General features: G+C 41.6%; 1 protein-coding gene across 5 annotated transcripts in view; it reads right to left on the reverse strand.

Annotated features, from left to right (window-relative positions):
* The window catches only part of NYAP2 (neuronal tyrosine-phosphorylated phosphoinositide-3-kinase adaptor 2), a 147,257-nt gene that overhangs the window by 61,384 nt on the left and 71,691 nt on the right, over positions 1-14,182 (reverse strand). For all 5 annotated transcript variants that reach the window (XM_081006888.1, XM_081006891.1, XM_081006889.1 and 2 more), the window contains exon 3: positions 766-1,067. In XM_081006888.1, the coding sequence (XP_080863014.1) occupies positions 766-1,067 (302 nt within the window). The remainder of the gene's footprint in view (positions 1-765; positions 1,068-14,182) is intronic.

Consider the following 14,182-nt stretch of genomic DNA (forward strand, 5'->3'; position numbering starts at 1 on the left):
CCAACAGAATATTAAAAACACAATAAAACATCAAACATTAAAAACTTCCCTAAACAGGGCTGCCTTCAGATGTCTTCTAGAAGTCAAATAGTTGTTTATTTCCTTGACATCTGATGGGAGGGCATTCCACAGGGCGGGCGCCACTACCGAGAAGGCCCTCCACCTGGTTCCCTGTAGCTTCACTTCTCGCAGGGAGGGAACCGCCAGAAGGCCCTCTGAGCTGGACCTCAGTGTCTGGGCTGCACGATAGGGGTGGAGATGCTCCTTCAGGTATACTGGGTATTTATACAATATTTTAGAGTTTTAAGTCTTACTATAATGCTATTTACAGCACATCTCCTATCAAGATTCCCCAGAGGCCATTTGGAATGGAATGGAGTTTGGTGTTAGCAAAGCGATGCAAGCATAAGCCATTTACACAATTAGAAAATGGAAGTAATATTTCAATTTATTTATTCTGTGTTTATTTTAGGATAGTTCTTAATCACTGTCAATAAAGTCAATGAGTACTGAACTAAGTGCAAACTCAGATTTGCATTTAGAAACTTGCTTTACATTCAGAAATTTAAACTTTAATGTTCAGTTATAACAGGAGAATTTAGCTTTGGCTGGGAATACAAACACTTGCATTTTGGTGATGGAAACTGAAGAATACGTTCAAAGCATTTACCCAAGTGCAGGACCTCCTCGGAGCTTGAGGAATACACTATTAACAAGTGAATATTTAATAGTACCTTCAAAAGTTAACAGAAGCTAAGTATTTACCTTCAGTTCGGTCTGGTAGCTTTCCACCCTTACTTGTTGTTCCAGCATTTACAGTTTCAGAGGATGTGCTTAGTTTGGTATTGGGATCTCGTTTCGGTTTCGGTGGGGGTTGTTTGCGGGAGCAGCTACTGCTTTCATCATCGGTACCTCCAACAGAATGAAGTGACTGGGATCTCACGGAAAAGCCACTCGAACAAGGATGAGGCAGTCTGTCCTGAGGGGCGGGCATTGTCATAAATCCCATGCGGAAATGCTTGCCAATGTAGCTTCCTTCATTTCCTCTCACCACTTCACCTCCTAAGCTGTAAGGAAAGTAAAACACACATGCATATATATGAAGCTGATAGCCATTTGGATGCTTAACAAAATAATAATAATAATAATAATAATAATAATAATAATAATAATAATTCTGCTGTTAAGCAATTTACCCCTTAATCACAGAAAATGCTTTGAACTTATTTGAATACAACCCTATAATACACACACACACACACACACACACACACTGCAACTAGTTATACTTTAGTTAAAATACAAAATTCTTACACTTGGCATAGATTCAGATTTGTTTTGCTATTGCCACTCTGCCTATGTACCCACCCAGCCTAAACACCCATGAAATAGATTTTCCAGCTTTACTCACAAGAAAAATTTGCTCTCACCACACCAATTTGTTTTATTGATAAGAAATACATTGGAAAGAAAATAGAAAATAAAACTCCGAACAGTGCTGGGTTTATAACGTAGAACCCCACTAATTGATGATATGATCATGGACATTCAGAAATCATAAAACAATGCAGCTACATAATAACATGGATCATTCCCAAAATATGATATTGATTGTGCTTGAATTTTGCTGCCACACTTGCCAGTGTCTCCTGCCACACCAGTGTGCGCGCCACACCATTTGAGAACTACTGAATTCTAGACTGATTCTAGATGCATTTGGATCCAGGGCCGTCTTACCCATAGGCGCTAGGGGTGTGGGGCACCCGGGTGCCAGGCTCTCAGGGGCGCCAGGCCAAGAGTCCGGGGCCTGAGAGTTGAGTCCGGAGAAGAGCCCACCTGTCGGTCAGAGCTCTGCAGTGGGCTCTTCTGCTGCAGGTAGCTCTGCGTCGCAAGTTTGGGGGTGACTAAGGCAGCGAGATGCTGAGGTGGCCAGATGGCTCCACCCCCCTGTATGCCTGGGACTGGGCAACCTGGGGGGGGGGGTTGCCAGGCGGATCTTTCCACCCCGGCACCACATGTGCTTACAACAGCCCTCTTTGGATCCCACACTTTCTGATTATCCTGCCTTTCCCTCTCTAAACATGCCCCAGACAAATGAAGAAGGAAGTGGTGATTGTGATCTTGCTATAATGCCCACCCACAACATTATCAGGAAAGTGCTGGGACTGCTTAAATCTGTTTTCAAATGGACATTGTGGTGTAATGCAGAATCAATCTGCAATGAGCTTTTATTTTCAGAATGAAACCAGTTTTTCAAAAAGAGGCGAGCAAAATATGCATTAGATCTTGACTGCATGTACAAGTACTCAGCCTCCATCGATTTGAAAATAAAATCCTGTGTGCATGCAGCCTTAGTTAATGAATTAAAAAGATAACTATGAAAAATGTTGGGCTGAAGTGAAAAAAGATTTAGAAATTTGGTCAAATTTGAGGCTTTCACTGCTGGGCCGTATTGCTGCGATAAAAATGAATGTATTGCCTAGAATGTTGTTTTTGTTTCAAACTTTGCAAATTGTGGACAAAATGGATTGTTTCAAGAGGTGGCAGAAAGATATTTCTAGATTTGTCTGGCAGGGCAAGAAGCCCAGAATAAAATTTAAAATACTAACGGATGCAAAGGAAAGAGGTGGATTTGCCCTGCCAGACCTCAAACTTTATTATGAATCAGCAGCTTTTTGCTGGTTGAAAGAATGGCTGCTTCTTGAAAACACTGACATTTTGGACCTAGAAGGTTTTAACAATGTATTTGGATGGCATGCATATCTGTGGTATGATAAGGTCAAAGCACATAAAGCATTTAAAAATCACATTGTCAGGAAAGCACTGTTTAATGTTTGGATAAGATACAAGGATTTATTGGAAAACAAAACTCCAAGGTGGCTGTCACCAATGGAAGTGAAAGCCTTGAAAAAGCTCAATATGGAGGTCAAATGGCCGAAATATTGGGAAATTTTGGAACAAGATGGAGATAGACTGAAATTGCAGAGTTTTGAAAAATTAAAAAACCAAGTGCGAGACTGGCTTCATTATTTTCAGATAATGGAGGCATTTAAATTGGACAAGAAAATTGGCTTCCAGGTGGAAAAATCAAAGTTAGAAACTGAACTGTTAGAACCCAAAACTAAGAATTTGTCAAGAATGTATAACTTGCTGCTGAAATGGAACACTCAGGATGAAACAGTGAAATCTGCTATGATTAAATGGGCACAAGACGTTGGACACAACATTATGTTCGCCGACTGGGAACAGTTATGGACCACAGGTATGAAATTCACGGCATGTAATGCCCTAAGAGAGAATATTATGAAAATGATATACAGGTGGTACATAACCCCAGTCAAGCTTGCAAAAATTTACCATTTGCCTGATAATAAATGTTGGAAATGTAAGGAAATTGAAGGTACATTTTTTCACCTTTGGTGGACGTGCCCAAAGATTAAGGCTTTCTGGGAGATGATATATAATGAATTGAAAAAGGTATTTAAATATACCTTCTTGAAGAAACCAGAGGCCTTTCTCCTGGGCATAGTCGGCCAATCGGTGTTAAAAAAGGATAGAACTTTCTTTATGTATGCAACAACAGCAGCAAGAATACTCATTGCAAAGTATTGGAAGACACAAGAGCTACCCACACTGGAGGAATGGCAGATGAAACTGATGGACTATATGGAATTGGTGGAAATGACTGGCAGAATCCGTGACCAGGGAGAAGAGTCGGTGGAAGAAGATTGGAAGAAATTTAAAGATTACCTACAGAAACATTGCAAAATTAAAGAATGTTAGAGTGATGATGGATCGAAATTGAGTGGTTTCTAGCTGTACAGGCTTTAAAGTTATATACAGATCAAGATTAAGGATCAGGATTAAAAAGGCTAAAAGAATGGAAAATTGGCTATTAATAGATAAAAATTTAATGTTATACTATATTGAGATTAAGGATTGGGATTAAAAAGGAGGGAAAGGAATTGCTGGACAAACAAACTGAATTGGAATACAAAAGAGGGAGGTATGAGGAGGACCAGAAAATAAGTAAATTCAAAAGTAGTGATGAAAAGATGGAATTGTTTTTAATTGTTTTTTCTTTTTTTTCTGTATTTTGTATTGTGTACTTTTCTTTTTACTTTTAAATTCTTTTTTTTAATTGATGTGTCTCTTTTTATCTGAAACTTTAATAAATATCTTTTTTAAAAATAAAATAAAAAGAGATCTAGTTCTCTCAAGTATGACAAACTGCCATCACTAGAGAGCACTAGTGTCCAAATACACAAACCAGTACATGTTTATTACACCAAACCATTTCTAGATCATAGTTGGTGTCACTTCCCCAGGGATGACAATCCCAAAAAGATCAAAACCAGCATTCATTAAATGCTCCTTTACAGTCTGAAACTTTTTTTTAAAAAATAAAATCTATGACTAACTTGAAGATTAATTATGCCTCAGTTAATCTTTCTAAAAATTGTTCTGCAAATAAAGTGTGGTCTCAAACTTCTATAGCAAAAAAAGCTATTTATGTCACTTTTATTTTAAAAAAGGATTGCCATTGAAATATATAGAGGCTATTATACACAGGAAGATGTTCTACTGTGTAGGATTTCAGCTAATCTATTTGAAACTCAGGTGTTTTGAGAATGTTGCAATTAAGGGACATAAAACTGATTTTGAATGTCTACATTCTGCACAGTTGCATCTGCTCTCTGCATATGGCAGATTGGTTTGGTGGATTGATGTAGGGCTAGTGAAAATTATTATTATTATTATTATTATTATTATTATTATTATTATTATTACTATTATTATTTAATTTATTACCTGCCCTTCACCAGCAGGTCCCAGGGCAGGTTAAAACAATTTAAAATTCAATATTTAAAACTTATTTATATAAAAAAAATTACAGCCACAGGAATAATCAAAATCTCAGGGTTTATTTAAAATGTATTTGGATATATATATATGTAAAAGTAAAGGGACCCCTGACCATTAGGTCCAGTCGTGGCCGACTCTGGGGTTGCGGCGCTCATCTCGCTTTATTGGCCGAGGGAGCCGGCGTACAGCTTCCGGGTCATGTGGCCAGCATGACTAAGCCGCTTCTGGTGAACCAGACCAGCGCACGGAAACGCCGTTTACCTTCCCGCCAGAGCGGTACCTATTTATCTACTTGCACTTTGACGTGCTTTTGAACTGCTAGGTTGGCAGGAGCAGGGACCGAGCAACGGGCGCTCACCCCGTTGCGGGGATTCAAACCGCCGACCTTCTGATCGGCAAGTCCTAGGCTCTAAGGTTTAACCCACAGTGCCACCCGCGTCCCATATATATATAGCAACTCACTAAATTTTCACTGCTTCTATTTTTATCTGGCATCTAGTAAATCCCACACTATTAACTACAGATTATCACCAAAAGTCAAACACAAGCCCCCCAAAGTTCCCTGTGCTTTGCTTTTTTGTCGCAGCCTTCGTTTTGCCCTGCCCAGTGATGTAAAGAGTTCATCTGATCTTCCCGACTGTAAATAGCAGGGCTGACTGGCCGGAGCCTGCTTTGTAGCAAGAGGAGGAAAGTGAGATTTATGTGGCACTTTCCTGTAAAGGAAAATGAAGACAGCGAGTAGAAATGATTGCGTAGATGATCTCATTCCATTACTTTTGACAGAAAGGAGACTGTGCTCTTACTGTTCAGATGATAAGCTCGAGCTCGTTTCAAAATTATATTATACGAGTTGCCAAAAAAAAAAAAAAAATGTGGCATGGCTTATTCATATATATGGAAATGCATATTTGGATTATTCCCCTGAGAGCTTTTCATTTGGGCTTGGTCAGGTTCAAACTGCTTTTATGACAAGGAAAAACGATCGGCTGAAGTACAGCATGGGAAAGGTTACTTTAAAAAGAGGAGGTGGGGAAAAACATTTGTCAGGAAAGAAAAGTAAGAGGACAATTTTCAGACCACTTACCCCAGAGTAATCTTACTGAACGTTACTATTGAACACATGCTTTGAGGTGTTGCATTCTCATATCTTCATGATGATAAGCATTATGGTTTGATGAATTAGCCCATGGGTAGGCAAACTAAGGCCTGGGGGCTGGATCTGGCCCAATCACCTTCTCAATCGGGCCCGCGGACGGTCCGGGAATCAGCGTGTTTTTACATGAGTAGAATGTGTCCTTTTATTTAAAATGCATCTCTGGGTTATTTGTGGGGCCTGCCTGGTGTTTTTACATGAGTAGAATGTGTGCTTTTATTTGTGGGGCATAGGAATTCATTCTTTCCCCCACAAAAAAAATATAGTCTGGCCCCACACAAGGTCTGAGGGACAGTGGACCGTCCCCCTGCTGAGAAAGTTTGCTGACCCCTGATTAGGGTGATATTCGACATTAGTAATAATCAGAATAGACCTAGTGAAACTGGTGTACTTCGGCTGAGTAAACTCTGCATATGACTAATGCTGGATTCCAACCTATGTTTGGCGCTGCTGGAATTCTGCCATCCTAAATAACTTATTGGATTGAGCTACCCAGGCTACAAAGTTATTCAACCATGGATCCCCAGATAGTCTCTCAGCTTCACTCACCTCACAGAGTGTTTGTTGTGGGGGAGGAAGGGAAAGGAGAATGTTAGCCACTTTGAGACTCCTTAAAAAGGTAAAGGGACCCCTGACCATTAGGTCCAGTCGTGACCAACTCTGGGGTTGCAGCTCATCTCGCTTTATTGGCCGAGGGAGAAGGCATACAGCTTCCAGGTCACATGACCAGCATGACTAAGCCGCTTCTGGCGAACCAGAGAAGCGCACAGAAACGCCATTTACCTTCCCACTAGAGTGGTACCTATTTATCTACTTGCACTTTGACGTGCTTTCAAACTGCTAGGTTGGCAGGAGCAGGGACCAAGCAACGGGAGCTCACCCTGTTGTGGGGATTCAAACCGCTGACCTTCTGATCGGCAAGTCCTAGGCTCTGTGGTTTAACCCATAGTGCCACCCGTGTCCCTTGAGACTCCTTAGGGTAGTGATAAAGCGGGGTATCAAATTCAAACTCTTCTTCTATAACTCCTGGCATCCATGACCATTGACAGCTGGCTGGAAGTTGTAGTCCAACACCATCTGGGAACCCTAGGTGGTCTATTGGTTTTGGCTGGCCCTCATATCAGAACCATATAGCAAAGAGTGGTCCCCCTAGCAACAAGGAACTTTCCACATCTCACCTACAAAGTCTTAAGTGGCTTAGGACTAAAATATCTCAGGGTTGCCACTTCCCACATGAACCAACCTGGATCCTACATTCATCATCTGAGGTTCTTCTCTGTGTGACCCTTCTGAAGGAGGTGCAGAGTGGGACAACACAAGAATGGGGCTTTTCATTGGTGGCTCCCTGGTTATGGGACAGGAGGGCATGACCGATGCCATCACTATTCCATTTGCCAGGCAACAAAATTTCTTTTCTGTCGGGCCTTGGGCCTTTATTTGGAGGGTTTTGATATTCATGGCCTTCTTTAGCGCCTTTCATAAATATGCTTTTTATATTTAAATATGAATGTATTTTCAGTTTTAAATCTGTTTCAGTGTTACGTTGGCTTTCAGTTATGCACTACCTGTCAGTTACTTTTTTTGCAGGGGGAAAGTGACTTGTAAGTGCAATTTTTGTTGTTGTTGTTGTTTCTGTTGTTTAAAAACTGATACTGCCAGGGGACTCATACCAACTCCAGGTACATTAGCAGGACAAAGCTCAGTTTAAGCGGAGTGTATGTGTGTGTGGGGGGGAGGCTAAATCAAAATGCCAATCACCTCGATGCCATATTCTGTCACACACCATAATACCCAGACTAACACACACACCACCACACCACTTAACAACATATCTAAATACTGTTTGCGATTGAGGAGGGTAGTTTGTGCATTTTCCCTTTTCTCTTCTTTGAGCCCAAGTGTTTCATTATTTTATTCTCCCTTTTTCTGTATTATGGCATTGCTAAATTTTGACAGAAACCTCATTAGGCAGCTGTAAACCGAACGTGATATGATTATGCAATTTTCACCCTTTTGAAATTTTAGGAACTCTTGGAAATTTCCTTTCTTTAAATGTTAAAGAACTGATGCAGGATATGATAGTACCATGAAACCAGATTGTTACAGACCCAATTTGTTTTCTAAACTGACCACCAGTTTCTACCTTATACACTGCCCTGGAGCTTTTTCTTATTAATTCAGATCTATAATATGATGGTTTCTTGCCTCAGGCTTTACCATCATTCTGTGTTTCATGTCCTTTTGTCTAAAATTTATTTTCTTCTTCTGTGAACCCATGCCTGATATTTAAGTGCCACATACATTTCATTAGAGACACCAATTTCCTATCTAGCTAGTGGATACCTTCTGGATATTTTGATCCATGATCCATCATGTGCAGAAGCATATTTCATTGTTGCGCAGGAACTAATTCATTCATACTTACATGCTTCTTGATCCTTCAAGTTGCTTTACACTTCAAAGTAGAGCTGTACAATTTCTGACTGGTTTTTAACAAGATCTTTTAAAGGCATGGAATGGCTCCTGCAAGTCGCTCCAGTTCCTGCACAGATGTGCTAATACGCTGGCTGAATAATGCATGCAGGAGTGTGTTGTGGTTCATTTTATGTTCCAAAAAGTTAGAAAAATGGGTGAATTGGGTCTTGGCGAGTTGTGAACGTAACTCAAGCTGGGGCATTCACCATGTTAAAAACCTACTACAAAGATTGATGCAATATAATTTCAGGGTGTAAAAAAAATAAAAAATAAATGTCTCAGTGAACTGCAGCCATATTTCATCCTCAATGGCTCAATTGTGAATTGACATTGGGAGCCGCTCACCCATTCGGAGGCAGAAAGTTACTGCCTTCAAATTTTCTATACTATACTATATAAAAATTTTCTATACTATACTATATAAAAATTTTCTATACTATACTATATAAAGGTATAACAACCTTTATTGTAAGATGTTGCAGCCAGAGGTGCTGGTTGTAGAAGATGGAAGGAGCTTCAGCTTGCCCAATATTTTTGGGCAGGGGGCAGCACATCCCAATATTTAGGCGGCCACACCACCACCACTACCAGGTGCCCACTGCACACCCCAGTTGCACAGCTAGTCCCTTGGGTGCCTGGTGTGGGGGCATGTCCTGGAGCCGGGGGTGGGGTGAGCTGCCCATGGGGGCAGGGTGATCTGCCCATGGGGCAGGATGAGCCTCTCAGATGCTTGGGGCCTCTCTGCCGCCTCCCACTCAGCTGTTGAGTGGCTGTGGGAGAGGCAGTAGGCAGACGCAAGTCTCATGCTGCCATTTTAGGCAGCGTGGAACCTGTAGGTGCCTAAGCCACCATGCCACTCCTAAAAAGTTTCATGAGCCCTTAGAAAACAACAACTCATTTTGCCACCCCCTCTCAGGGATGACACCCGGGGTGGACCGCAACCCCTCACCCCCTTCCTCTGCCACTGGCACATCCCAGCCTCTGCCCAGCAGCCCAGGGGCCAGGCAATGACTGGGACAAACATGGGAGATCTTTGCTTCACTCGTTCCAGCAGCAGCCCAGCAGACTAGGAGCCGAGCTGTGGCTATGTCAAGTGAAGCAAAGACTGCCCACGCTCATCCCAGCCTCCGCCCAGGAGCCCAGGAGCCGGGTGGCAGCAGGAATGAGCAAGCCCAGAGATCGCCCTCTGCATGTCCCACATGACATGTCACATGGCCATACCCCCTCAATGTGGGGGGCAAGTTGGCACCCCTGGTTGCAACTATGTGAGATGTCTCAGCTATGGTTAGCTCTTTATAGCTATGGTGAAAGCTGGGTTGTGAAAACAGATGTGAACTGAGCCCACATAAACACAAAGAGTTAGGCCACCCGAAGATGCTTAATCATAAAAATCATATGTTCAACTTTGGAGACAGAGTGAGAGCTATGGTAAACCTCTGAATGTTTGTTTCGGGACTCAAGTAAACATTGGCAGGTTTCAACGGTAACTCATATTGTATTTGGACAAATGATAAGATTGCCCTGAACACACTGCTATATTGTTATTTGTTGTAGTTTGAGAAATAAATCAGCACTTTAAAATAAAATAGTTCAAAGGAAACAATCTTATCTAGTCCATCAGTGCTCCATAACATTCTATTGCTGGAATATTGCCAACAAATGCTACTCAAATTCAACCTGTTATCAAACCATCCCTGAAAGAAGTTGCTACTTTCCCACTGAGTTATGGCACTCTTTAGGAGCTTCTTCCTAAAGTTTATGCTGGCAATCTTATATCCTGATGGTTAAAATTTTACTGTTCCATGCTCAATTCACAATGGAGACTATTAAAAAGATCAAGTTATCTGGCATATAAAAAGATGCCTTGCTGAAGAAGAATCAGCACAGATTCTGCAGACATACATTAAGAGTTCTTTGAGAGAGTAAATACAGTGGTACCTCAGGTTACATACGCTTCAGGTTACATACGCTTCAGGTTACATACTCCACTAACCCAGAAATATTGCTTCAGGTTAAGAACTTTGCTTCAGGTTGAGATCAGAAATCGTGCTCCGGCGGCGCGGTGGCAGCAGGAGGCCCCATTAGCTAAAGTGGTGCTTCAGGTTAAGAACAGTTTTAGGTTAAGAACGGACCTCCAGAACGAATTAAGTACTTAACCCGAGGTACCACTGTAAACATGTCAATAAGCCAGCAGACATTCCATACTTGAGGGTTATTGTTTTTTTAAAAAAAAAATGATTGGTCCTCACCAGAGATTCCCAAGTAAATTTAGCAGTCCTGGAATAAGAGGGCAGATGTTCTTACGGATCAGTAACTGGTTAAAGAATAGGAAATGGAGAGTAGGGATAACTGGACAGTTCCACTTCTTATGGTGGAACTATGGAAATTAATGGGCTTAAGTTGTGTTCATTAATTTTAGCAAATATGATGAATACTGGGTACAACCCCCAGATCTTTGCTCTATCTGTTCTTGTCTTCTAAAATGTATCATATTTATATCTCTCTCCTGCACGCTTCTCAGCTTGCATCATTTGTTTGGCATAAACACAGTGCAGTAGAAGAGGTTCTCATCTGTGCTGAGCAGAGTGGGACTAATACTCTCCAGATCTTGGAAATGATTTTCTTGACAGTGTATCCTAGAATGGCCTCTGCTTCAGCACCACTGCAGTGACTCACGTTCACTTTAAAACAAGTAAGCTCCAAATCATTAAAAGTGGAGATGCCTATAACTATATGCCTATAGAAGCAAGCGCTGGTTCCTTGCAAATGGTCATTTTAAAAAATTCATTTAATTTTGCTTTCCTAATGCACAAAGCATTTTCTAGCAAAAGAAAGAAAATAAGCAGCAGGTGGTTGTTTTTCTCCACACCAAATAACACATCCACACTTCAGAAAATGCAGGGCGCAATCCACTAGAAAGTTCTCCTGCGCAAGCCCCATTGAAAGCAGTACAAGGAAAGGGAACCTGCTGGTGGATTGGGTCCTGTTTATTCATTGTAGAATTTTTTTTGCCTCTTGTGTCTGCTTATGCCATCTAATTACCACATCCCCTCCCTACTTGTGTCTAATTTTCTGAGATAAAGGACTAGGGTGCCTTTGAAATTTCTGCTTCCCCTAAGAATGAATAGAATAAATTATAGAGTTTGTTTGTCTCTCTCTCTCTCTCTCTCTCTCTCTCTCTCTCTCTGTGTGTGTGTGTGTGTGTGTGTGAGAGAGAGAGAGAGAGAGAGAGGGAGAGAGAGAGAGAGAGACTCTTTTCTTTATTTCTGAAAAGTGCTTTCAAGATTAGCATAAATTGGATTTGTAAATCGGAACTTGCCTAAAAATTGAAGCTGCACTATTTTTATCCACTCAAACAAGATTTCCACAGTCCATGAAGAAGTCTAATAAAGGAAGGGGGAAGAAGAAAATAAAGATGCCCTACATTCTGACAGCTGCACATAAGCCACTACTGTAAAATATAACTGTTGTAAATTGGCCCAGATCTTTCATCAGGCAAACACAAGCAATAGGATAGGTCTCTGGTTCCAGAGACATACAATACTGTTCAGTTCAGCATCTATGAATAGGTGTTGGGGTGGTTGTGATTTTGTCTCAGCATCACTTTCCCTCACAGCAGCATGATTGAACCCTGTCAATCCTGCTCCTGTGCTTACTGAAATGTGATGAAAAGAAACACTTTCCCCCTCATCCAATCCTTAAAGGAATGGAGTTGAAGGCAGAGGTGGTGGGCTGAGATTGTGATGGGCTTTGGTTTCGCGTGACCTAGCCAATGACACAGCATCGCCAGATCTTTGTAAAGTGCCATGTCTCTCCCTGGGCAGCCCAGGCTCTTTCAGAATTGACTTTGGGGGGCTTGCTTTTGCTTACCCATCACTGTTGGGTCAATGGAGACTTGTGTTTTATATATATATATATTGGTTTATCTTAAAAAGCATCTTAAAAAGCAGAGACATCACCTTGCCAACAAAGGTCCGTATAGTTAAAGCCATGGTTTTCCCAGTAGTGATGTATGGAAGTGAGAGCTGGACCATAAAGGAGGCTGACCGCCGAAGAATTGATGCTTTTGAATTATGGTGCTGGAGGAGACTCTTGAGAGTCCCATGGACTGCAAGAAGATCAAACCTATCCATTCTTAAGGAAATCAGCCCTGAGTGCTCACTGGAAGGACAGATCGTGAAGCTGAGGCTCCAGTACTTTGGCCAACTCATGAGAAGAGAAGACTCCCTGGAAAAGACCCTGATGTTGGGAAAGATTGAGGGCACAAGGAGAAGGGGACGACAGAGGACGAGATGGTTGGATAGTGTTCTCGAAGCTACCAGCATGAGTTTGACCAAACTGCGGGAGGCAGTGGAAGACAGGAGTGCCTGGCGTGCTCTGGTCCATGGGGTCACGAAGAGTCGGACATGACTAAACAACTAAGCAACAACAAATCTTGGTTTATCTGCTATGCCCTACCAACAAGATTTATTAGGCAGAGACCAGATACCATATTGACTGTGAGACCTGGAAGACTTGCTCCCTGCCTTGCAGGACTTTTCCAATATGGTCTAGAAGAGCAGGGCCCTGAATGACTCTAGCTACAAAATCTGTTGAAGAGGCCAGAGACCTTGGCTATCTCTTAGTGCGGACCCACGTCATTGAGCCTGAGCTTCCACAGCCAACGCCTGCCATGAACCACCATTTGCAGGATTGGCAGCAACAGCAACAGATATGTTCTATGCTTAAGATAATATATTCTCTTGCTAATTGTGCTGTTTTAAATATACATTTTATATTTGACATTCTTAAGTATTTTTTTGAAATGTTAAGATAATTCTTTTAACTTTGCTGCATTAAATGTGCCTTCTGTAGTTGACCTCCTTTGTAATGCTTTAAAAAAAATATCTTACGGTAATAATTTAGTTTCTTGTTAATTAAAAGTTGCTTTGATTGCATACTTCATATTTGCCTTTCTTCAGTAATGTTTTATTCTTCATTGTTTTATTTGATGTTTTAATGTAGGCTGCTTTGAGATCTTTTTCTTAAAAATATAAAGCGGTATAGAAACAACAACAACAACATACATTGGCAAATTTCTCCTGACTGGGTTTCAGAGCCAAAATTCAGAGGCTCATAAAAACCCTCCTCAGATAGCTTTATAAAATCCCATATTATTATCTGGCTCAGACTACTCAGTTACACACCTGCCTGGCAGTTACTTTAACATTTTCCATGGGGAAGTACCCTCATAGGACCTAAGAGCAACAGGCTAGTTTTTGGAAACATTGCCCCTCTGCCTAATGGTAGGGCCAGCCCTGCTCCAAGCTGCAAAAGCCTATTAGATGCCTTTTTTAGCTCCTTTGGACCACTTGCATGCACTCCAAACTCTGGCTACAAAAGACATTTGTCTGTAGTGAATCTTCCTTATATTGTGTGACCCTGGCTGCCTAGCCATGCAATTTATTGAACAGCAGAGTGGCTATTATACCACAGGAACTCCTTACAGGGTCCATGCCGTGGGATCACATTCATCCAGTGCTTTACCAACTGCACTGGCTCCCGGTGGAGTACAGGGTCAGGTTTAAGGTGCTGGTTTTGACCTTTAAAGCCCTACGCGGTACCTATGGGACCGCCTCTCCTGGTATGCCCCGTGGAGGACCTTAAGGTCCATAAATGACAACATTTTGAAGTTCCCAAGTCGCAAGG

Source organism: Podarcis pityusensis, assembly GCF_964106645.2.
Source record: "Podarcis pityusensis genome assembly, chromosome: 5".
Taxonomy (NCBI): domain Eukaryota; kingdom Metazoa; phylum Chordata; class Lepidosauria; order Squamata; family Lacertidae; genus Podarcis; species Podarcis pityusensis.